Source organism: Rhincodon typus, chromosome 5 (assembly GCF_021869965.1).
Source record: "Rhincodon typus isolate 14 chromosome 5, sRhiTyp1.1, whole genome shotgun sequence".
Taxonomy (NCBI): Eukaryota; Metazoa; Chordata; class Chondrichthyes; order Orectolobiformes; family Rhincodontidae; genus Rhincodon; species Rhincodon typus.
The window spans coordinates 105,776,809-105,799,982 of record NC_063336.1 but is presented as its reverse complement, the minus strand read 5'-3'; the positions used below and the strand labels follow the sequence as shown (position 1 = coordinate 105,799,982).

At 41.7% G+C, this 23,174-nt stretch overlaps 1 protein-coding gene across 1 annotated transcript in view; it reads right to left on the bottom strand.

Moving 5' to 3' along the window:
- greb1 (growth regulating estrogen receptor binding 1) overlaps positions 1 to 23,174 on the bottom strand; it is a 186,083-nt gene that overhangs the window by 77,997 nt on the left and 84,912 nt on the right. The window contains exons 12-16 of the mRNA XM_048597113.1: positions 21,270 to 21,620; positions 14,916 to 15,044; positions 11,037 to 11,159; positions 7,754 to 7,960; positions 3,523 to 3,703 (exon numbers count right to left, since the gene is read on the bottom strand). Of these exons, the coding sequence (XP_048453070.1) occupies positions 3,523 to 3,703; positions 7,754 to 7,960; positions 11,037 to 11,159; positions 14,916 to 15,044; positions 21,270 to 21,620 (991 nt within the window). The remainder of the gene's footprint in view (positions 1 to 3,522; positions 3,704 to 7,753; positions 7,961 to 11,036; positions 11,160 to 14,915; positions 15,045 to 21,269; positions 21,621 to 23,174) is intronic.

The window sequence follows — 23,174 nt, the reverse complement described above, 5'->3', positions numbered from 1 at the left end:
AGTATGAAATGTCTTGGTCCATAAGGTCAAGATGTAGAATCAGTAAACAAAAAAAGAAAGAACTGTGGATGCTGGAAGCCAGCAACAACAACAGAAAATTACTGCAAAAACCTTAGCGGGTCTGGCAGCATCTGTGAAGAGAAATCAGAATTAACACTTCAAGTCCAGTGACCCTTCTTCAGAACCAGTAGAATCAGTTTGAGTTATGAAATGGCAAAGGAAAGATGTCATGGAGAGAGTAGTTTATAAGTCTCCCTACACTCTAGGACAGATATTATGATCTCAGCAGATCACCAGACAGGCCAGTTCACAGTCAGAACCTTCACTTAATAAATCATATTTTTACTTGTTTTAATTTTAATGAAGTGGTCTCTTGCTGAAACATAAGCATGCAATGCTGCAGATTTTGATTGAACAACAAAACAGCAACAAAAGTACTTTATTGCAAAAGGAACAAGAATAAAATAGAATAATCCAACTATCTATTTATCACAAAATCACAGAAGTGTTATAGGACAGAAGGAGGCCATTTGGCCCATCATGTCAGCACTGGCTATTCAAATCTGCAATATTACCTGCCGTCAAACTCATGTATATTATTTCTACCAAATATTCATCCAATGATGCCTCAGTTGAAGCTGTCAAATAATGAATTATAATACAAAATCAAAAATTTAAACACTTGGTCAACCATTAGTTCATTTTTCCCAAAACACTCCTACATAAATTGTAAAGAAACAGAACAGCTTTTGTGTAAACAAGGTATGGACCTGGATGAACACAGCGGGCCAGGCAGCATCAGAGGAGCAGGAAAGCTGACGTTTCGGGTCTGGACCTTTCTTCAGAAATGGGGGAGGGGAAGGGGACTCTCAAATAAATAGAGAGAGAGGGGGAGGCGATGATAGAAGGTGGAGGAGCAAATAGATGGAGAGAAGATGGACAGGTCAAGGAGGTGGGGATGAAGCCAGTAAATGTGAGTGTAGGTAGGGAGTTAGGATGGGGATTGGTCAGTGAGGAGGGAGGGGCGGGTCGGTGGGAGGGAAGACGGACAGGTCAAGGAGGCGGGGATGAGGCTCGTAGGTAGGAAGTCGGGGTGGGGTTTGGTCAGTGAGGTGGGAGGAGCAGATAGGTGGGAGAAAAGATGGACAGGTAAAGGAGGCGGGGACGAGATGGGCTGGTCTTTGGATGAGGTCGGGGGTGGGGAGATTTTGAAGCTTACCGTCTCTGAGCTTTTGTGTAAATCACCCCAATGCAGTTTTTAAAACATCACTCCAATAATACACACACCAGAGCTCCTGTACCTAACACTTTGGTAGGTTTATGTCATTTGTGGCTTCAACTGAAACAGCAAGTAGCTTCCTCCTGGACCTATCATACACTCGAGCTTTACTGTACTCTGGTGATGAGAAACCTGAGTCTAAACCTAGTGTCTTAAACCTCAGTACAGACTATTAAAAAGGTAAAGAAAGGCTGGATAGGCTGGGACTTCTTTCACTGGAGTGTAGGATGGTGAGAGGTGACATGATGGAAGTTTATAAAATCATGAGGGGTATAGATAGGGTTACTGGTAGGTGTCTTGTCCCTAGGATGGGGGCTTTCAAGATAAGGGGGCATATTTTTAAGGTGAGAGATGAGAGATTTAAAAAAGGCACGAGGGGCAATATTTTTACACACAGGGTGGTTCACATGTGGAACTAAGTTCCTGAGGAAGTGGTGGATGCGGGTACAATTACAACTTTTAAAAGACATTTGGATATGTACATGAATAGGAAAGGTTTGGAGGGATATGGGCCAGGAGCAGGCAGGTGGGACGAGTTTAGTTTGGGATTATGTTCCACATGGACTGGTTGGACCGAAGGTCTGTTTCCGTGCCGTATGACTCTATGATTCTATGACTGTATGACTCTAGACTGGGAAAATAGATTAAGAGACAAGATAGTAGGTAAGAAATTATAGACGTTTAAGGAAACATTTCATCACTCACAACAAAGATATATCCTCTATTAGAAGCTCCTATAAGTAAGACAGTAGCTAAGGGAAGCATCGATCCCTTAGATGATGAGATTGGGAAACTAGCAATAAGAAATAAGGAAATATCAGAAACTTTGAACAACTATTTTGTATCCAAAAAACAAAACATGAAACACAGCCTCAAGTATTGTAGGAAAGTGGTGCTAAGGCCACAATCAGATTAGCCATGATTTTATTGGATGGCAGAGCAGGCTCAAGAGGCCAGAAAGCATACTCCGATAACGTATGCTGTGCACCAAAGAAAATAGATGGTGTTTGGTGTAAAGAGGTGAGAAAACAATTTAAAACATCCTGAGGCTGGAAAAGTGCCTGGTCTCCAGCAGTCCTCTAGAGTCACAAGCTACTTCTGGGTCCCTGTGGGCAAAACAGGGTGCCAATTTGTCACTCTCCTTCAAAGCCTTGCCAAGTGTACAGCACCCCACTAAAAGCAGTTCCTGATTTTCAGCCTTTGAACTGGGCTTAATTATAACATCCATGGCTTGAATGGCTGAAGGTCGTGGCAGAGGCGAGCACTTCCAGCTCTGCTGGGTATGAGACTGTGACAGCTGCGTATGGAGGCAATGTGGATACTTATGGAGAGCAGTAGAGAACAGTCACCAGGGGTCTTGGACGAAACCCCCCCAAAATTGACATATCCAAAATATGGGAAATTTCAGCCCTTTATGACAGTGTAGAGCAATGCAGTGCTGCCTTTGGAGGAGATATGAAATTGAGGCCCCGCATTCCTTCTTAAGCAGATATAAAAGATCCCATGGTACTATTTGAAGATAAACAGGAGAGGATTCATTGGGGTTTGGCCAACATTTATCCTCAAACAGCGCAGCAAAAAAAAACCTCAGGTGACTATTAGACCACCTTTTCATTCTAGGTTTACAACTGGATTTAAATTCCATCAGCTGCCATGGCGTGATTTCAAGAGCGTTCAGCTAAGCCTATGGGTTAATAGTCCAGCAACATGACCACTCCACCACCACCACCATATTCTCAAATAAAACAAAGCACTGCTGATCTGAAACAAAAAGTAAGAAATCGCTTCTGTGGAGAGAAAGCAGAGTTAATGTTTCGGGTCCAGTAAACTTTGTTCAGAACAGGTGCTGCCAGATCCGCTGAGTTTCTCCAGTAATTTCTGAGTATTTTAGACAAGAATAAGGCCCTGTTTGTCCCTGAATTCTCAGAAGGTAAATAGAGGGTCAGTTCACATCCACATTGTAAGAGACAGTAGAAGTCACAATGTCCATGATGTCACTAATATAATAGATACCACGTTCCATTAATAACAGGAGAAAAAGGGTCACATGGCTCTACTTTGAATAATGGCATGTATATTTTTAAACTAAATTTGAATTTGAAAAGGTAAATAAAATCATCACAATAGGACTACAAATCAAATTCTAGGAATGGTGAAGAAGCATTTATTCCTACAGATGCAACTTCGAATTTATCAGACATCTGGTTCATAAAACTTTAAATACAACATATTTTAGAGTTTACCTGGTCAAATCCCAGTGTGCATGGTCATGGATCAGTATGAACAGTGTGTAAGGGTTCTTTAATGCTCTTTGCTGGAAGGCTTCAAACTTGCCCTGAGCTTCTGTGGTAAGCTTCATGACATACTGGTCTGCACACTGATTTGCAGTACACTCTCCTTCCAACCCAAGTTCTACCAAGATCCCTGCAAAACAAAAACACAGGCCAGGGCTGGAATTCACACTTTGCTGGATCCCAACAGAGTGGGTAAATTACAAAAGCTGCTTTGGGTTCTTGAAGGTATTATTGCCATGCTTAATTGTCAAAGATTAGCTTCTGATAAGTGAGAGGCTGGAAAAGCACAGCAGGTCAGACAGCATCAGAGGAGCAGGAAAGTCAATGTTTCAGGCCGAAACTCTTCATCAGCACTCACAAAGGGTTTTGGCCCAAAACACTGACTTTCCTGCTCCTCTGATGCTGTCTGACCTGCTGTGCTTTTCCAGCCTCACACCTCTGGATTCTGGCTTCCAGCATCTGCAGTCCTTATTGTCTCCATTAGCTTCCAATAACATGCTTTTGAGCTTCTAGTGCAGTTTTTTTTAAAAAACATTTTAAAGTCAGATGTATTTCCTTGATTGTTTGAAAGATCCAGATGATTGTAAAGACATTGAGATTTTCATGGAAATTTTAGATATCAACTACTAATAACCATAATCCAAAGATGTGCAGGTTAGGTGAATTGGGTTGGATTGGCCATCCTAAATTGTCCATAGGTGAATTAGCCATGGGGAATACAGGGTTTAAAGGATAGGGTAGAGGGGTGGGTGTGGCTGGGATGCTCTTCAGAGGGTCAGTGTGGACTAGATAGGCCAAATGGCCTGCTTCCACACTGTAGGGATTCTACGATTCTATGACAATCATTCTCCATTTCTTTAGGCAGTGAAAATCCTTATGAAATACAACTGACCTTCTTCCTATAGATTTACATTGGCAATGGCTGAAGGAACTATACTTTCCGTTCTGAGGAAGGGTCACTAGACCCAAAACGTTAACTCTGTTTTTTCTCTTCACAGATGCTGCCAGACCTGCTGAGCTTTTCCAGCAACTTTGTTTTTGTTCCTGGTTTACAGCATCCGCAGTTCTTTTGATTTTTACTAAACTTTAGATGTTTGGTTACGAAATGCACTGACTTTCTAGTGAAAATAAGTGAACATTTGAAAAGTATGAGCTACATTTTACTATCCTTAGAAAACACAATCAAAAGGATCCCCGTTTTTCAGCAGAGTGCCTTAAAGAATGACACAGTATTCATATTTGAAGTTGTTATTGTAATTACTCGGGCACAACATAGGCCACAAAACCTGTTCACATTTGTATCTTAAGGTGTACTTTGGAAGTCAGTTAGTCCTTGAGCTGCATGGTCCAGTCATTCGAATGGATGGAAAACCTAGGGGAGTCAGGTTTCAACATTCATAAAATGTCATCGTGAATTAATCTTAAAATGTAAAATATTGATCACACATAAAGTCATTTGTCTACTTCCAGTGTTCAGAATATATTTTCTTTTGCCACGCTAGAGACAGATGGCTCTATTCATGGTAAGAGGCTTTATTTGATACAAAAACATACCTGGAATTTGGGTTTGGAAGTCAGTTAGTCCTTGAGCTGCATGATCCAGTCATTCGAATGGATGGAAATCCTAAAGGAGTCAGTTGACCTTCTTAACTAAAAGGCCATATGTACTTAGAGAATACCAGGCTATCTGCCACAAGCTACTATTCATATAAGTGCACCTTAAGATACAAACGTGAATAGGTTTTGTGGCCTATGTTGTGCCTGAGTAATTACAACAACAACTTCAAATATGAACCCTGTCATTCTTTAAGGCATTTTGCTGAAAATCGAGGATCCTTTTGATTGTGTTTTCTACGCATAAGGTGTTTTGAGAATAAATCAAAAATGCTTTTCCTTGTGGTCTAAATGCAGGACGGTAACATTTGATGGGGCACCTTCAGGAAAGTTGCATAACCTAGCGATTTATTAAAGGGCCCCTTGGTCTGAAAGTGACCCATCCAATCCAAGAAGGCGAGATACAACTTTAAATAAGATAATAATAAGGTATCATCCCCAACATGAGATTTCCCACAAGGCTGCTGGTTGCCTTCACCTCATCCCAGTCTCCCAATGCCTCATCCTGGTCCAACCCTAATCCCACACATCAGCTCCTGTATTCCCAACACAAGGGCTGCCAACATTAAAAGTTTGATCTTGCTTCCGTAAAATTGAAAAGCCTCTCGCTTTCAATTGGTTATCTCTCTGAGTACAGCTGTAATGGCTGTTGAGGGCACCAGTGATTTGTAGCATTTCTGACTGCAAGTTATCGAGTCAGTTGGGAGCCACTGCCTGTGGGACCTATCTGAAATAACAACGGCGGATTCTGGAAGTAAAACTGCACGAGGTTTGTCTTTCAGACCAACCAGCTTCCTGCAAACCGGGTCAGTAAAAATTCTTCCCCATTGTCTTATTGTCCACAAAATTCCTTAACATACATCGGCAATACTCAATTCTGTAGGTCAATTTTTAAGGGATCAAGTTTTTATTATAACTACCGAGGAACTTTCACTTTTAAAACATTAATTTTGAAAACACTAAAGCTTGTGAAAGGAATGTCTCTTGTCTTAAAACATGCGCCACTTTGAACATTTCCTAAACCGGTGCTTTAAATATACTACAACATAATTAGAAGTAAAAATATCTGGTTGCTTGATTAGACCTGGCAAAATAAAATGTTCATCTTTTAAGCCCCTTGCCAGTGATTTTCATGATTGCTAAGTATCTGACTCAACACCTAAGTAGGACTTTTTTAGTATCATATTTCTCTTAGCAGCTCTGGTCCATTTACAAAATGAACTACCTTCAGCAATGAAATATTGCTTGAAACTGTAAATCATAAGATCATAAGAAAAAGGAGCAGAAGTCAACCATTCAGCCCAATGAATCTACTCCACCATTCAACGAGATCATGACTGATCTGATAAACCCTCAAATCTGCTTTCCAGCCTTTTCCCCATAACCCTGGATTCCCCTTACTGATTAAAAACCTATCTCAGCCTTGAATATACTTAGTGACCCAGCCGCAACAGATCGCTGCTGTAAAGAATTCTATAAATTCACTTCCGTCTAAGAGAAAAAATTCCTCCTCTCTGTCTTAAATGGGTATCCTTTTATGCTGAGCTGATGTTCTCTGGTCCTAGATTCTCCCACAAGCGGAAACATCCTTTCTGCATCTACCCTGTCGAGTCTCCTAAGAATCTCATGTGTTTCAATAAGGTTGCCTCTCCTTCTTATGGATTCCAATGAGTCCAGGTCCAACCTACTCAAACTGTCCTCATAAGAAAATCCATCCATACCCAGGATCAGCCTAGTGAGCCTTCTCTGGACTGCCTCCAATACCAGTATATCTTGACTAAATAAGAAGCCCAACACAGTATTCCAACTGTGGTGTGGCTAGTGCCTTCTAAGGTTCTAACAAAACCTCCCTGCTTTCATATTCCATTCCCATTGAAATAAAAGTCAACATTCCATTTGGGGTGGCATAGTGGCACGGTGGTTAGCACTACTACCTCACAAAGCTAGGGACCCAGGTTCAATTCCACCCTCAGGCAACTGTCTTTGTGGAGTTTGCACATTCTCCCTGTGTCTGTGTGGGTTTCCTTCAGGTGTTCCAGTTTCCTCCCACAGTCCAAAGATGTGCAGGCTAGGTGGATTGGCCATGCTAAATTGCCCATAGTGTCCAGGCATATGTGGGTTATAGGGGGATGAGTCTAGGTGGGATGTTCCGAGGTCAGTGTGGATTTGTTGGGCCAAAGGGCCTGTTTCCACACTGTAGGGGTTCTACGATCTATGACAATTACCCACCAAACTTGTACGCTAGCTTTGTTTTTTGGGCATTTCTGAAAATCACAACTATGTGGATTCACAAATCCCTCTGTATTGTAGCTTTCTTGCCACAGTCTTACCAGATCAAAGTTGTCATTGTTCTCGAGATTATAAGGCTGCTCTCACATTAGAGAGAAATCACTGACTGGTGGTGGTTTAACCTGAGGGTCACTACTCTTCAGGTAAGGGGAGAGGTTGGGAAGGACAGTCCTTCATGGTAATCTCAGCAGATGCAGGAATTGAACCCATGCCGCTGGCATTGTTCTGCATGACAAATCAGCCAACTGAGCTAAACCAGTGAAACCATAATACCAACCTGACTGCCTGACATGCAACACAGTCTGCTGGTAGGCCACTTCCGATGGAGGCACCAAAATAAGGAAGTCCACTTTCTCAAAGGAGCCCAAATCCAGATTTTGTGTGCTGGAATCAGCAATTGCGCAGACATGAGACAGCAACTTTCGAGCCACTGCAAGTTGAACGGGATGAATCTGGCATGTTCCTTTGTTTGAAACTGTGGAACCTAAACAGACATTAAAAGGACAAAATCCAGCAAATGTATAGCTTCTTAAAATGTCAGATTATCGAGCTTGTTTGCCTGTGTAATTGGACTGAATATATTGACATTTCTGTAATTGTAGTATTCTTCCAAACTAAAAACATACAGCCTACCACCATAGAAAAACTGCAACTCATTCATCACCTTGATTTAAAAAAAACTACAACACTGAACAAATATTCATGCAACATGGTTTTGTTCCATCATTCATCACATATTGAATCGTAGTCTCTCATTCCTCCACCAACTTCTCTCCGTGGGCAGAATTATCCAGAATTATTAGGTCTAAAAGTAGATTTTGCAGTTGGGGAAACACACAGAAGTAACTCAAAGTAACAGATCCCACCCCAGTTTCTGGCAGCTGACTGACTCTTTCCTGCCAAAATCTGGGCCGTGGAGCAGGAAATCCAGCCTGTATGAAACTGCAAACCAATGAGAGGGTGGGAGCTCCAGTTACAGCCGCACTACGGACTCTCACGATGGAGGGATTGGTGAGGGGAAAGGTCAGTGCTGTTTGAGGCAGCAGATTCTGAGATTGGGGATGGTGGTGGTGAGGGAGGGAAACGGTGGGACCACAGGCAAGTGTGTTGACAGCAGAGGCAGGAGGATGGCCACACCGCTGCCTGAGGTCCAAGCCCTCAGTCATGAAAATATGACAGCCTCACTTGGTGGCAGGGAAGGATGTTTGAGCTTGGACCTTGCCACTCAGAGCCAGAACTAAATGAGGGCTAGAGTGGGAAGGTGGTGGTGTTCTAGTCTGGGGATGATGAGGCGTGGGGTGGTGGGAGTCACTCATGGTGGGAACAGAGAACGTAAACAGTCTGTCTTTCACCTTCCATCCGGATGTGACAGCCACAAAGTCCATTTCCACATGATTGCCAATTAACGTTTTTCCATTGAACACAGGAGCAACTTTTGACATTTAGTAAGTGCTGGATAGTACTTAACAGAACAAAGAACAAACAAAATTATAGCACAGGTACAGGCCCTTTGGCCTTTCGGCCCTCCAAGCCTGCACCAACATGCTGCCCATCACAACTAAAACCCCCTGCCATTCGGGGGACCGCATCCCTCTATTCCCATCCTATTCATGTATTTATCAAGACGCTTTTTAAAAGTCACTATTGTATCTACTTCCACTACCTCCCCCGGCAGCACTCACCATCCTCTATGTAAAAAAACTTGCCTCATACATCACCTTTAAATCTTGCCCCTTGCACTTTAAACCCATGGCCCCTGGTAAATGACTCTTTCACCCTGGGAAAAAGCTTCTGACTGTCCAGTCTGTTCATGCCCTTTATAATCTTGTAGACCTCTATCAGGTCGCCCCTCAACCTCCGTCGTTCCAGTGAGAACAACTCAAACTTCTCCAACCTCTCCTCATAGCTAATGCCCTCCATACCAGGCAACATCCTGGTATATCTTTTCTGTACCCTCTACAAAGCCACCACATCCTTCTGGTAGTGTGGCGACCAGAATTGAACACAATATTCCAAATGCAGCCTAACTAGGGTCCTATAAAGCCTCAACATTACCTGCCAATTTTTAAACTCAATGCCCCGGCCAATGAAGGCAAGCATACTGTATGCCTTGTTGACTATACTCTCCACCTGCGTTGCCACTTTCAGTGACCTGTGTACCTGTACACCCAGATCCCTCTGCCTATCAGTACTCTTAAGGGTTCTGCCATTTACTGTATATTTTCCATCTGGATTAGACCTTCCAAAATGCATTAACTCATATTTTTCCGGATTAAACTTCATCTGCCATCTCTCTGCCAAAGTCACCAACCGATCTATATCCTGTTGTATCCTTTGACGGTCCTCATCGCTATCCACAATTCCACCAACCTTTGTGTCATCAGCAAACTTACTAATCAGACCAGTTACATTCTCCTCCAAATCATTTATATATATTACAAACAGCAAAGGTCCCAACACTGATCCCTGAGGAACGCCACTGGTCACAGCCCTCCATTCAGAAACATACCCTTCCACTGCTACCTTCTGTTTTTATGACTGAGCCAGTTTTTTACCCATTTTGTAAGCTCACCTCTGACCCTGAGTGACTTTACCTTCTGTATCAGCCTGCCATGAGGGACCTTGTCAAAGGCCTTACTGAAGTCCATGTAGACAACATCCACTGCCCTACCCTCATTGATCCTCTTCGTCACTTCCTCAGAAAACTCAACCAAGTTCGTGAGACACGATCTCCCCTTCACAAAACCATGTTACCTCTCACTAATACATCCACTTATTTCCAAGTGGGAGTAAATCCTGTCTCGAAGAATCCTCTCCAATAATTTCCCTGCCACTGACTTATGGCTCACTGGCCTGTAATTAGCTGGATTATCCCTGCCACCCTTCTTAAACAAAGGAACAACATTGGCTATTCTCCAATCCTCTAGGACCTCCTCTGTAGCCAGTGAGGATACAAAGATTTCTCTCAAGGTCCCAGCAATTTCCTCCCTTGCCTCTCTCAGTATTCTGGGGTATATCCCATCAGCCCCTGGGGATATGTCTACCTTAATGTTTTTCAAGTCCTCCAATACCTCCTCCCTTTTGATCTCAACATGACCCAACTATCTACACATCCTTCCCCAGACTCATCATCCACCAAATCCTTATCTATGGTGAATGCTGATACAAAGTGCTTATTTAATACCTCGCCCATTTCCTCTGGCTCCACACATAAATTTCCTTCCTTGTCCTTGAGTGGGCCAACCCTCTCCCTGGCTACCCTCTTGCTCTTTATATATGTATAAAAAACCTTGGGATTTTCCTTAATCCTGTTGGCCACTGACTGTTCATGACCCCTTTTAGCCCTCCTGACTCCTTGCTTAAGTTTCTTTCAACTTTCCTTGTATTCCACCCTTGCTTCGTGTGTTCCCAGCCTTGATAAATGCTTCCTTTTTCTTTTTTATTAGGCTCACAATATCTCTTGTTATCCAAGGTTCCCTAAATTTGCCATACTTATCCTTAATGTTCCCAAATGTTTCTAATCAGACATAAACTGCAAAGGAGTGAGTTTGGATGTTTACCTGAACATACAGCTAGTCTCTGAGCTGTGCTGTCATCGAATTTCTTTAAGGAAGCATTGAAAGAACAGCCTTGGCCATTTCTTGTCAGACTACACTTTTCTAAGAGTGTGTCAATATCTCCTTCTAAATAGGTACAGAATGCAGAAAAGTTAATAATTGTGACCTAATAATTCATCCCCTGTCAGGGACTGATTATCCCCGTGACGTAGTTTATCGAAAACAGTAAAACACATTCTAATTTTGACATTGTACACACACAGCACATGGAGTCCTTAAAGTTGAACACTCTTAAAGGCAAAGTACACATGCAACATGCTCTACCTTTCCAGAAGAAGCCCCAACACAATATCAAATGCGTCAATGAATCTCTATTATGTCTAGATTTTCTGAAACATCCAGATCCCATGATGGTGACTTTGTTTGGAGGTGTCACTGATTTCCACGGTCGCCAGTGATCAAGTCTTTCCATCATGCATTAGAGTTACTGTTCCTGAATTTGCTTATCCTGATGCACTATGGCTAAGACAGATCTCACAAAGAGTTTGAGCGGTTCAAATCTCTTGACATTTATTGCTTTGTCCCCTAAGAGCTTCCAGCTTATTTTAAAGCTTTTGGTTTTCCACGCTGGATTCTTCCAATTCTATCTGTTGAGCCTGCAAATTTCTCTTCTCATAAACTACGCTAATAACTGTCCATTCTCTTCAATTTTTGTTTTGCTTTTTGTTTTTGTTAAAATCTGGACTTCTACTTATTGCTTCAGAAATTGTTTAGTTTCCCCTATACCCTGCTCCAGTTTTATCACAAGAGCATGTTTGCTAACATTTGTTTCTGAAAGGAGTGATTTACAGTTCCATGTTGTGTGCACTGTCCATCTTGACCTGATTTTACAGGTATCTCATTTTCTCCAGCACTGCTTTGATCCCAGGCCTATGCTTCAGATAAGCCAGATGTGTTTTACATGCAAGTTGCTCCACATCTCATCTAAAATGGCAATGCTTTCATTGGATTGATGATACTGAGCTTGTATTTCAACCTATTACCTTTCTTTCCCTTTCAGCTCTTCATTCATCTTTGTGAGGTGAGCGGAGATATGTCTTTAAGACATTATCACCTGAAAGATGGTATTCTCAAGTCTGGAACTGTCCTGATTATTCAGCCAATTCCTCTTGAATTTGCATTTTTCTTTCCATAGCAGAGAGCTGGGACTTTAATTCCATTAGTTCAAAAGAAAATGATGTGCTCTGAATTTCTTTCATACAGAGTTTTGCAAGTGCTTCTCAAATAGTCAGCTGCAGTTCTGTCATGTCTCTGATATTGCTGATTTCATGCATAATGGCCAGTTCAATGTCACAGAATGCTGGTAGACCCTTCCAGCAGTATCTATGATACACAACATCTGTGGCATTCAGATAGGTTCCAGCATTATTGATCCTACACAAAAAATTGGTGAATGTTGTGAGTTGAAAGTTATACATTCACAGCTTTTATCACGGCTTTCCATAAATACATTTTTAAGAATTCACAGGGCTAGTGCTTAGAACTTGCCCTTGTATTAAACTTAGCCAATAACAAATAGGCACCAGTACAGATAATTTCAATACTTGCTAACACTGTGTTGACATTGGTGTTTACGATGAGATTGACAGCACGAAACGTGTTCACCACTCTTTATCTTGTGTACATCATCAAAAGTTGGTTTGTCTGTGCTTCAGGATATGCCACTGGAGGAATACTGGATGGTCTTTCTTGTAGCTTGCAGGTATTCCTTATACATGGTCTGTTTGGATCAGTGCACAGCTCTTTGTAGCTGCATTATCTTTGCTCTGGAACGCTGCCTCTGCCAATGGCCTTTACTGCGATGTGCTTCGAAAAATTGATCAAAAGCCGGGCATTTCCTTAGATAAATGCAGAAGACTGCTCCTTCCATGTCTTACTGTATTCAGGTGTTCTAATATTTGTGCCAACTGTTGAGTTAATACATAGGAGCTGGATGTTTTGTCAACCTGAAAGGATCACTTAGTACCTATGACCATCCTTCAACAGTTCTTTGAAGCAGTAAGTTTTGGTTTGTCTAGCAAATATTTCTAGAAAGCTCCCATGGGGTTGATATGATCACCAAATCAACAATTCTAGTTGTTGGCTCCCCACACCAAAAACAACGGAATGATCCCTTTTTTCTACATCTGTGCACATTGGTCTATGGATTCCATGGACCTCTGTCTAAATGACATGAATTCTAGTTAAGAATATGGAAGTTTAATCTGATTCTAAATTGGTCTTCTAATGTGGTTCATAAATTTTTGGAAACTTTTAGCTCTTGGGGCTGTTAGTCCTGATACGTTAAGCTGATGTAGACCTTCATTTCCAATTGTTGAGCAAATCTTAACAGTTTGCTTATCTGCAATGGATGCACCCAAATCTGGAAATCATGGCTCTGAAAGTTCCTTAAACATGTTAAAGACCAGAAGGCCATACGGTATAGGAGTAGAATTAGGCCATTAAGCCTCAGTCTGCTCCACCTTTTGATGGTGGCTGATCTGTTTCTCAACCCCATTCTCCTGCCTTCTCTCTGTAACCTTTGATCTCCTTACTAATCAAGAACCTATCTATCTCTGTCTTAAAGACACTCAATGACTTGACCTCAATAGGGTTAAGGAAAAGGTTCTGCTTGACCACAGATAAAGAGCCACCTGAGAGGCTGGCACTGGTGCCCAGCTGGGAGGTATGATCTTCCATACTGTGCCTTAGTCAATATGGAGGCACTTACTACAGGTGTAGCAGTTTCAGTGAAAATGAGGAGAAGCAGCACTTGTGGAGGTATTGATAGAGGCAGCAAAAGCTGTGTGCTCATATGGGCAACATGCAGAACAGCAAAGGCATCAGGTACATGCTTGGTTTATGCTGTTGAGTGTCTGAAATGTGGAAGTCTTCGATTGGGCAGAAGATAGCGGGGCAGCAGTTACTAGGGAAGGGAAAGTTAATTCCTGTGGGCAGGGTACTTAATGAAACAAAAATACATGCATATTCACCTTGCCATTAAGGAGGAAGGGCTTAATTGAGAAAATTTATCTTAACAGTGAGAACTGATTTCAGGACTCATCACACTCACGATTATTCTTGCTACCTCAAGGAGTGAAAATATGGGGCCCAAAGAATAATAAATTGTTTTTGGCAAATCTCAGACTTTGTGGTATTTGTTATACTGAAATACTGCAGATTACCAGGGTTGAGATAGCTTGTGATTACTCAGCGTTATGCATGACAATTTGTTGGAGCTAGTGAAACTCTACACTCAATCATTCAGTCAAGGTTCAGCTCCGGGGTTGATTTTCTAGGTGGTGTTCTGGGGAATGAACTGGGGTAAGTAGAACAAATTTCAATGGGAGAGCGTATTTAAGAACTAGTGATCACAATATCATTTGGCTTAGAGCAATCTTGTAGAAGTTCAAGCTAAAAACCCACATGAAATGCTGAACCAGGGGATGTCAATTTGAGTAAACTGAAAAGGATTTTGGCTTGAATAGATTAGAAGCAAACGTGGACAGGTAAAATTGTAAGTAAGCATTATTAGGCCTTCAAAGAAGAGATAATTGCGTATTTATGAGATACATTTCCGTGATGGGGAGAGGACGGCATCAAAAGCTGTAACTACCAGGATAACTAAAGATTTAGAGATTAAAATGAAATATTAAAAGTACCTTTATGATAAATGTCAGGAAGTAGATAACCAAGCTAAATATAAACAGGGACTGGGAATATGGGAGGCAGAGAAAGCACACAAGAATAGGAAACCCTAAAAGATTTGCAATTCTAATTGATAAAAGATTAGCCGAGGGAAGATTTGGAATGTGTGAGGAACACCTGGTTGGAGTATTTTACCTGGACAAAGGCTGCTGAAAAAAGCTCCTAGAGCCCCAACTTTTCCAGTGACAAGCTCATAGTTGATTTCTTTCAGATGATCTTTGGGACTAAGCATTCTCTCTGCTAGAAATCCGGCTTGTCGTTTTCCTGTGGAAAACAGAAATAGGTGTAGATGGATAGCTGGCAACTCGTCAAAATAAATTACACAGCCAAAAGAAATTTATCAATCAATTTCCAAGCAGATATTTCAATGGACAAAATTAGGTCTTTTAGCAATCGCAGAGAATGAGTGTAAACTATAAGATTCAAGATAACATGAAATAAAAGCATCATCTTGGATCGCTGCAGTTTATTAACATAAAAGACATTTATTACAAAGGATGAATAGAATTTCAAAACATTGCTGATTTACAAACACCTGAAGGCCCACAAGCAGAGAGATAACATTTTGAAAATACCGTCATGCACTCTTCATCCAGATCTCTTAACTTTAGACAGCCTTCTGCAAATCAGTCTTTATTTTAATGTATGTCAGAGTGAACTCAACAAGCGTATGGTTTGGAGATAAAGGCATCTACAGTGGAATCAGTAAAACAGGCAATTTAGAATCACAGAATGTGTTTTCTGTGAGAGAGAATCTGGCTGTTGATGCTGCAGCATGAAGATGTGAAAGCTCCCTGCCTAACCTCCCATGAGCAGCCTCGGAAGCTCAGAGAAAACTGAGTTATCAGTATCACCTCCTTCATCTGTGTGAACTGAAAGGGTGACCTTGATTGTTATCTTCAAAAAAAATCAACCGAGAAACCGTCACCCATGCCTGTGGAACAACACAGTGTGAAAACAACTCAAATAATCTGGCCAGCTCTGTTATTTTCTTTCATTTAATTTATTTTATTTTTGGCTGTTTGTCCCTTAACTGTGTTTGTTTTTTTTTGTGTGAATAGGGATGAAAACAAAGGCTTTTGGGTTTAAAGCATAGGCCAATTAATTACTTTGTTGTTTAATTTGCTCTACTCGAATGATTGAAATAATAATAAATTGCTAAGTCTTTTGTTTAAGTTACAAATTGGTGTCTGGAACTGATTATTCACAAAGGCTGGGATTGGTTATTCAAAAGGTTGGGAACCCTTGGGGTCAATTTTGAGGTTCTTTGAATGTTTTCATTTTACTGTGTTGTGAGTACAGAGGTAGAAAGGCTGATTTGGTTTGGCTGTTTGTCTCTGTGTCATAACAACACCTAGATGCGGATGGGGCAGTTGGGGGCTGGCCTTGCCTATACTGAATGTTGGAAAGCATCAAAACACCTCACAAAGGGTAACGGGCCCTGTCACAATCACTCCCAGATGCTTTGCAAGCAATTTCCTAGATTGAAAACTAAAGGCATAATGATGAGACAGTGAACGCTCAAGATCGGGGTCAGACAGAGACGGGAGTTAAGTTCTGGATTTGGGGCTCTGGGCAGATTTTAGGGCTGTGTTGTGCAAGGAGGGGTCATAAGGTTCCTGCATCAAGGGATAATGCAAAGGTCACCTCAAAACAAATAAAGATGCTTTTCCCTGCTAATGTGGTGAAAGTAAATTTCCCGGTTTGCCAGAGTGAAATCATTAATAGTTGGCTCACAGTCTTATTTTAGTAAAATTTGCCCGCCTCGTTTATTTCAATGAAGCAAGTTACATAAATACACATGTTTACGCAAAATAACTGAGGATGTTCACAGAAAGGTAAATGTAATTCAGCCAGCATTCTATCCTCCCAAACTTGATACAAGAATTAAAATGGACTTTAAAAAATTAAAGATGTTAGGTAAATAAAATTACTCAGCAAAATTTAATTCAATACCTTTCACCTGTGTTAATCTAGCTGGTAATTTTACAGTTGATTATAGCTTGTGCTAGGAAAACAGCAATGTGTCATTAATATTTACATTTGCTATTTGTTCCAATGAGATCTCCTCAAGAATTGGTGCATCACAGCAATTCAACAAGCTTACAGTGACAGAAATTATAAGCCTGTGAATTTGAAATAATAATGTCAGCAGCAACAGCAGCATTAACAACAGGTTTCCCTCCAAATGATACATCCTCCTGATTTGGACATACAGTACTGTTCTTTCTGGATGAAATTGCTGTGACTTTTCCAGCTTAGACAGCCATCAGTGAAAGACTGCAAGTGGCTAAGTTCAAAAACAGAAGCTCAAAGACAGTAATCTCTGATTCACTGTATTGGCTGTGAGCAAATCGTTATTGGGTAATTAAGATCAGTCAGTATAATGCATGGTTTGAAAACTAAAGTGGGAGAAATAGGTTTTGATTTAGGGAAAACTATCACCAGCATTGGGGAGAGTGACAACTGTACTGTTGGGAATGGGCTTCATTTGAACTGTGATAAAACCAGTGTTCTTGCAAACTGTATACTTAGAATGATAGAGGGAGCTTTAAAATAAATAGTTGTGGAAAGGGATCAGGTGAGAGTAGATGTGATAAATTGGCTAATTTTTCATCTGGAATTGGAAAACTTCATCAATTTCGCCTCCAATTTCCACCCAGCCCTCACTTTCACCTGGTCTATCTCTGGCTCCTCCCTTCCCTTCCTTGACATCTCTATTTCTATTTCTGGGGATAGACTGGCCAGTTATATTCACTAAAAACCGACTGACTCCCACAGCTACCTGGACTATACATCCTCACACCCCATTTCCTGTAACAACTCCATCCCATTCTCTCAGTTCCTCCGTCTCTGTCGCATACGTTCAGATGAGGCTAACTTCGACAAGGGAGCCTCCGAAATGTCCACCTTCTTCCTCAACCGAGGATTCCCCAGCTCCGTTGTCGACAGGGCCCTCAACCAGGTCCGACCCATCTCCCGCACTTCCGCCCTCACCCCTTCTCTTCCCTCCCGCAACAGCAATAGGGTTCCCCTTATCCTCTCCTACCATCCCACCAGCATCCACATCCAGAAGATCACCAGACACCATTTCCGCCACCTCCAGCGAGATGCCACCACCAGACACATATGCCCCTCCCCTACCTTGTCCGCCTTCCGCAGGAACCATTCCCTCTGGGACACCCTGGTCCACACTTCCTTCACACCCAACACCTCCCCACAGCCCTACAGCACCTTCCCCTGTAACCAGTGAAGGTGCAACACCTGCCCATTTACCTCCTCTCTCCCCAGTATCCAAGGGCCCAAACATACCTTCCAGGTGAAGCAACACTTCACCTGCACTTCCCAGATTCTAGTCTACTGCATTCGCTGCTCACAGTGTGATCTCCTCTACATTGGGGAAACGAAGCGTAGATTTGGCGACCGCTTCGCAGAACATCTATGTCTGCTCGCAAAAAAGACCCTCAACTACCTGTTGCCTGCCACTTCGACGCACCACCCTGCTCCCTGGCTTGCTGCAGTGTTCCAGTGAAACCCAACGCAAGCTGGAGGAACAATACCTCATTTTCTACTTGGGACCCTACCGCCCTCCGGAATATGGAATTCAATATGGAATTCAATAATTTTAGGGCCTAAACTCTCCCATGTCCCAGCCCCCCACCCCATATACCAGGCCTTGTTACCACATAGCCTGCTATTACACACCCCCTGTTGTTAGTCACTAACAGTCCCCACTAACAACTATTCACCCTCCCAGCCTGATCGTTAGCAACTCCTTTGTCTGTCCAACCGTCTTTCTCTTTCTTCGGGCTCTATCCTATCGTTTACTCCCTACCCCACCCTCCTCCCTATTTTCTGCATATAAACCAATGTTTTCCCAGCCACCATCAGTTTTGAGGAAGGGTCACCGGACCGGAAACGTTAACTCTGTTCTTCCCTTCACAGATGCTGCCAGACTTGCTGAGCTTCTCCAGCAAATTTGTTCTTGTGTCAGTAATTTGGCTGATGTTAACCAGAATGTGGAAGAGATGGACAGAAAGGACTGTCAACAACAGGACTTTAATCCAGAAGGTTGGGGAGAAAGGGAAGGGTAAAACATCCCCTAGTGGGGAACAAAGCAACAGGCTAACATCTGTAGGTATAGGTTCCACTGTGTGGAAAAATATGAAACAAATGATGGGAAAGGAAAACGCAGGAGAGGTTATTAAAGTCTCCAGCACAGACACAAATAGGCACAGTGTTTGGAAAGGATTCGGCATCAAACTTCAAGCACATTGGATAAATGAGCGACAATAAGAGGAGGGACAGTTAATACAGGACTGAAGGTGTTATATCTGAATGCACGCAGTAGAAGCAATAAGGTCAATGAACTTGTGGCGCAGATCGAAATTGGCAGATATAACGTGGTGGGCATCACAGAGACATGGCTGCAGGGAGATCAGGATTGGGAGCTGAATATCCAAGGATATACATATATATACATATCGAAAAAATAGACACGTGGGCAGAGGGAGCACCTGGAGGAAACTCATGCAGACACAGGGAGAACATGCAAACTCCACACAGACAGTCACCTGCGGCTGGAATCGAACCTGGATCCCTGGCTAATAGTTATTGCTCACCCCTAATTGCCCAGACAGCAATTAAGAGTCGACCACATTGCTGTGGGTCTGGAGTCACATGTAGACCAGACCAGGTAAGGATGGCAGTTTCCTTACCTAAAGGACATTAGTGAACCAGATGGGTTTCCAACAATCGACAATGGATTCATGGTCATCATTAGACTCTTAATTCAGATTTTATTTAATTCAAGTTCCACCATCTGCCATGGTGGGATTCGAACCCATTACCTGAGTCTCTGGATTAACAGTCCAGCAATAGTACTAGGCCATCACCCCTCCCCCAAAGCAGGCAATGGCATTTATTTTGAGTCCATCTTCGACAAACATAGAAAACTTCGCAAAAACAATTTAAAAATCAGGAGATGAAATGGAAGGAGGGACTTAAAGCAATAATTATCATCAGGGAAAAGGTGCTGTGAAAACTATTACATTTCACCTGACAGATACCTAGAACCAGATGGCATACATCCTTAACGGTCTGAAAACAGATTGCTGCAGAGTTAGTAGCAACATTAGTTATAATCTGTGGAAAATTGCTTGGATTTTGGAAGGGATCCAGTGGATAATAAAAATAGCAAATGTAGTATTATTATTCAGGAAAGAATGCAGACACAAAGCAGGAAACTAAAGGTCAACAAGCCCAACATCCATCATCAGGTAATTGTTAGAATTCATTATGAAACAGGGCATAGCAGGATGTTTAAAAAATCACAACCTGATCAGGCAGAGTCCACATGGTGCTGTGAAAGCAAAAGTGTGACTGATTTACTAAAGTATTTTGAGAAGTAACAAGTAAGGTGGATAAATAAGAACCTGTAGCTGCATTGTACCTGAATTCATAAAAGGCATTTGATAAGGTGCTACATCAAAGGTCATTAGATAAAATATGAGCATCTGGTGTATGGATCAACATATTACCATGGATAAAGGACTGGTTAACTAACAGCAAACACCAAGTAAGGATACATTGGTCCTTTTATAGCTTGGCAAGCTATAACTAGTTGGAGTTCCAAAGGGCTAGCCCCCAAATATTTACAGCCTATAACTTTGATGTGGGGATGGAATGAATTGTAGCTAGATTTAGTGATGACTCCAAGATATCTGTAAATTTTACCACAACAGGGCCTTACCAAGATCACATCTGGAATACTGTATACAATTTTGATCTCCTTATTTGAAAAAAACATATCATGGCATCAGGAACAGTTCGGAGAAAATTCATTGGACTCATTCCTGGGTTAAAGGGCATTCTGACTTCAATGCTTAAAAGAATGTGCAACTGTCTTGAAATGCTAATTTTGACAATCTATAACGCTGAGACAGCTTTAAAACAACAGTATCCTGCACTTCGATAGCACATTTAAACTGTACATGTTCACAAAAGCAGTAGCAATCAAAAACTGACATAAAGCCACATAAAGACTTACAAGGAAAGGTCGTTCAGGAAAAGTAGCGCCATGAGGCTACGGTTAAGAGAAGCCATTGAGATGATGCTCAGGCAATGACTGATGGTTACGAATGGAGCCAGACAAGAGAAATCTTATCAGACCGGACACACAAGGAGAGGAATTGAAGGAGAATGGCATGGTTAACGATATCACTGCATGCAAAAGCAGTCTAAAAGGTTTAGAAAGGACAGTTTACCATGGCTACAATCACACAGGATGTCATCTGTGGCTTTCAGGGCTGTTTGAGTGCTGTGGTGTGCAGGAAGTATGAGTGAAGGAGTGCAGAATTCAAGTCGGACATAGGTTTGAGAGGCAATAATTCATTCACATACTGTATGTATTGTCAATGAAAGATCAAAGTTTGCAGGCAAGTTGTTCTGTTTATAAATGAGCAGCGCTCGTGCATTTCAAATACTGACCTGTTACCACCACACATGACTCAGTGCTTTGGTTCTTGGTGATGCAAATAATCACCACAAAATTCTTCCCCAGCAATTTTCCCTCACTGAGGAGCTTAAATGTTTCTGTGAGGCCTTCCGCCAATGAATTTGTTGAATCCAGGATCCTGACAACGTTCTTGCAGGAGCTAGCTGCTAACTTAGCCAACCAAGTGAGTTGCTTTGCCGTGACAGCCAACGTTGATGATGACACATATGGCACTGAGTGAGAAACGGCTTGTTGGTATTGTTTGGTTTCAGTAAGATTAGATTCCTGCCAGGCTCTCACCAATATGTGTTCCAAGTCCTCAATCAAAGGAACCTGATCTGGGGCTACGATTCAAGAGAACAAATAAATAAGGTTTCCATTAGCATAAAGAGCTAATGCACAACACTCTTCACAACACAATTTAAAAACAAGATTCCTTCAGGGGATGTGGGCATCACTGGGAATGCCAACATTTGTTGCCCATTCTCAAATTTCCTTTGCAGGCCAGATAGGGATCAACCACATTGCTGTGAGGCTGGAGTCAGGCATAGGCCAAACCAAGTAAGTAGGACAGATTTCCTTTCTTTAACTTATTTTTCCCTAATCAACCTGTTCAGAGATGTTATTGCATACCTTCTGGAGCAAGTGGGATTTGAATATAGGCCTCCTGGGTCAGAGGAAGGGATTCTACCTCGGTGCCACAAGAGGGCGAGGCAGATTGCCTTTCCAAATGGGAATAAGTGAATTCATATGGGTTTCTATGGCAATAGTTGAAAGCTTTATGGTTCCTACTATTGGAGCTAGCTTTCAATTTGTGATTTTTTTTAACAAGTTAATTTGATATTAATTGCAATTTAAATTGCACCGCTGGCCAAGGTGTGATTTGTGCTCCAAAAACATGATGCTGGATTATTAGTTCAGTGATATTCCCATTCCCAACAATAATGGGTGAAAAAACAAGTAATTTGAAGTTACACAAGGCAAAACTGGTTTACAATAAATGATTTGATACCAATAAACCAGTATATAGATAACAAACACTTGGATTTCATGACTCACCTTTTGGCTTAAGAAATAATTTTCCACTTGTCAAAAATACTGTGTGCCCAACAAGTCAACAACATAATAGGAGAAGTCCTCTAGGAACTGAAGTTAAGTCAGTAAGATAATGAGAACCCATATTTGAAATTTCCAGTGTACAGAACCACCATGGCACAGAACATAAAATCAGCTGTAGAAGTTTGCAAGTACAATTTGACGGAATTCCAATTTTTCTGGGCTTCAATTTTAAAAGTTTATTCTTTGATATGTTTTGCTACCAAGCAAAAAACAAAGATGGGAGTAATGCCTCACAAGTCAATAGCTTGCAAATAACAGACATTCGTATGAGTCACATGGTGTTCAAATACTACATCAGCGACATAAGAACAAAATCTAAGCTGATGCTCTATTAATGGGGAGGTGGTGGCCTAGTGGTATTATCGCTGGACTGCTAATCCAGTAGAACCACATAACATTCTGTGGACCCACATTCAAATCCCACCACAGCAGATGGTGGAATTGGAATTTGAATTTAATAAAATATCTGGAATTAAGAATCTAATGATGACCATGAATGGATTGTTGAAAAAATTCATCTGGTTCACTAATATCCTTTAGGGATGGAAACTGCCATCCTTACCCAGTATGGCCCATATGTGACTCCAGACCCAAAGCAATGTGGTCAACTCTTAACTGCCCCCTGGGCAATAGATGCTGCCTAACCAGTGATGTCCCCATCCCGTGAATGAATAAAAAAAAATATATTGAGGGAGGGCTGTACTGGCAGAGGAGCTATTTAACATGTTAAAGCAAGAACCCACCTGTGTTCTCTCTGGGCAGTAACATTATTTTGAAAA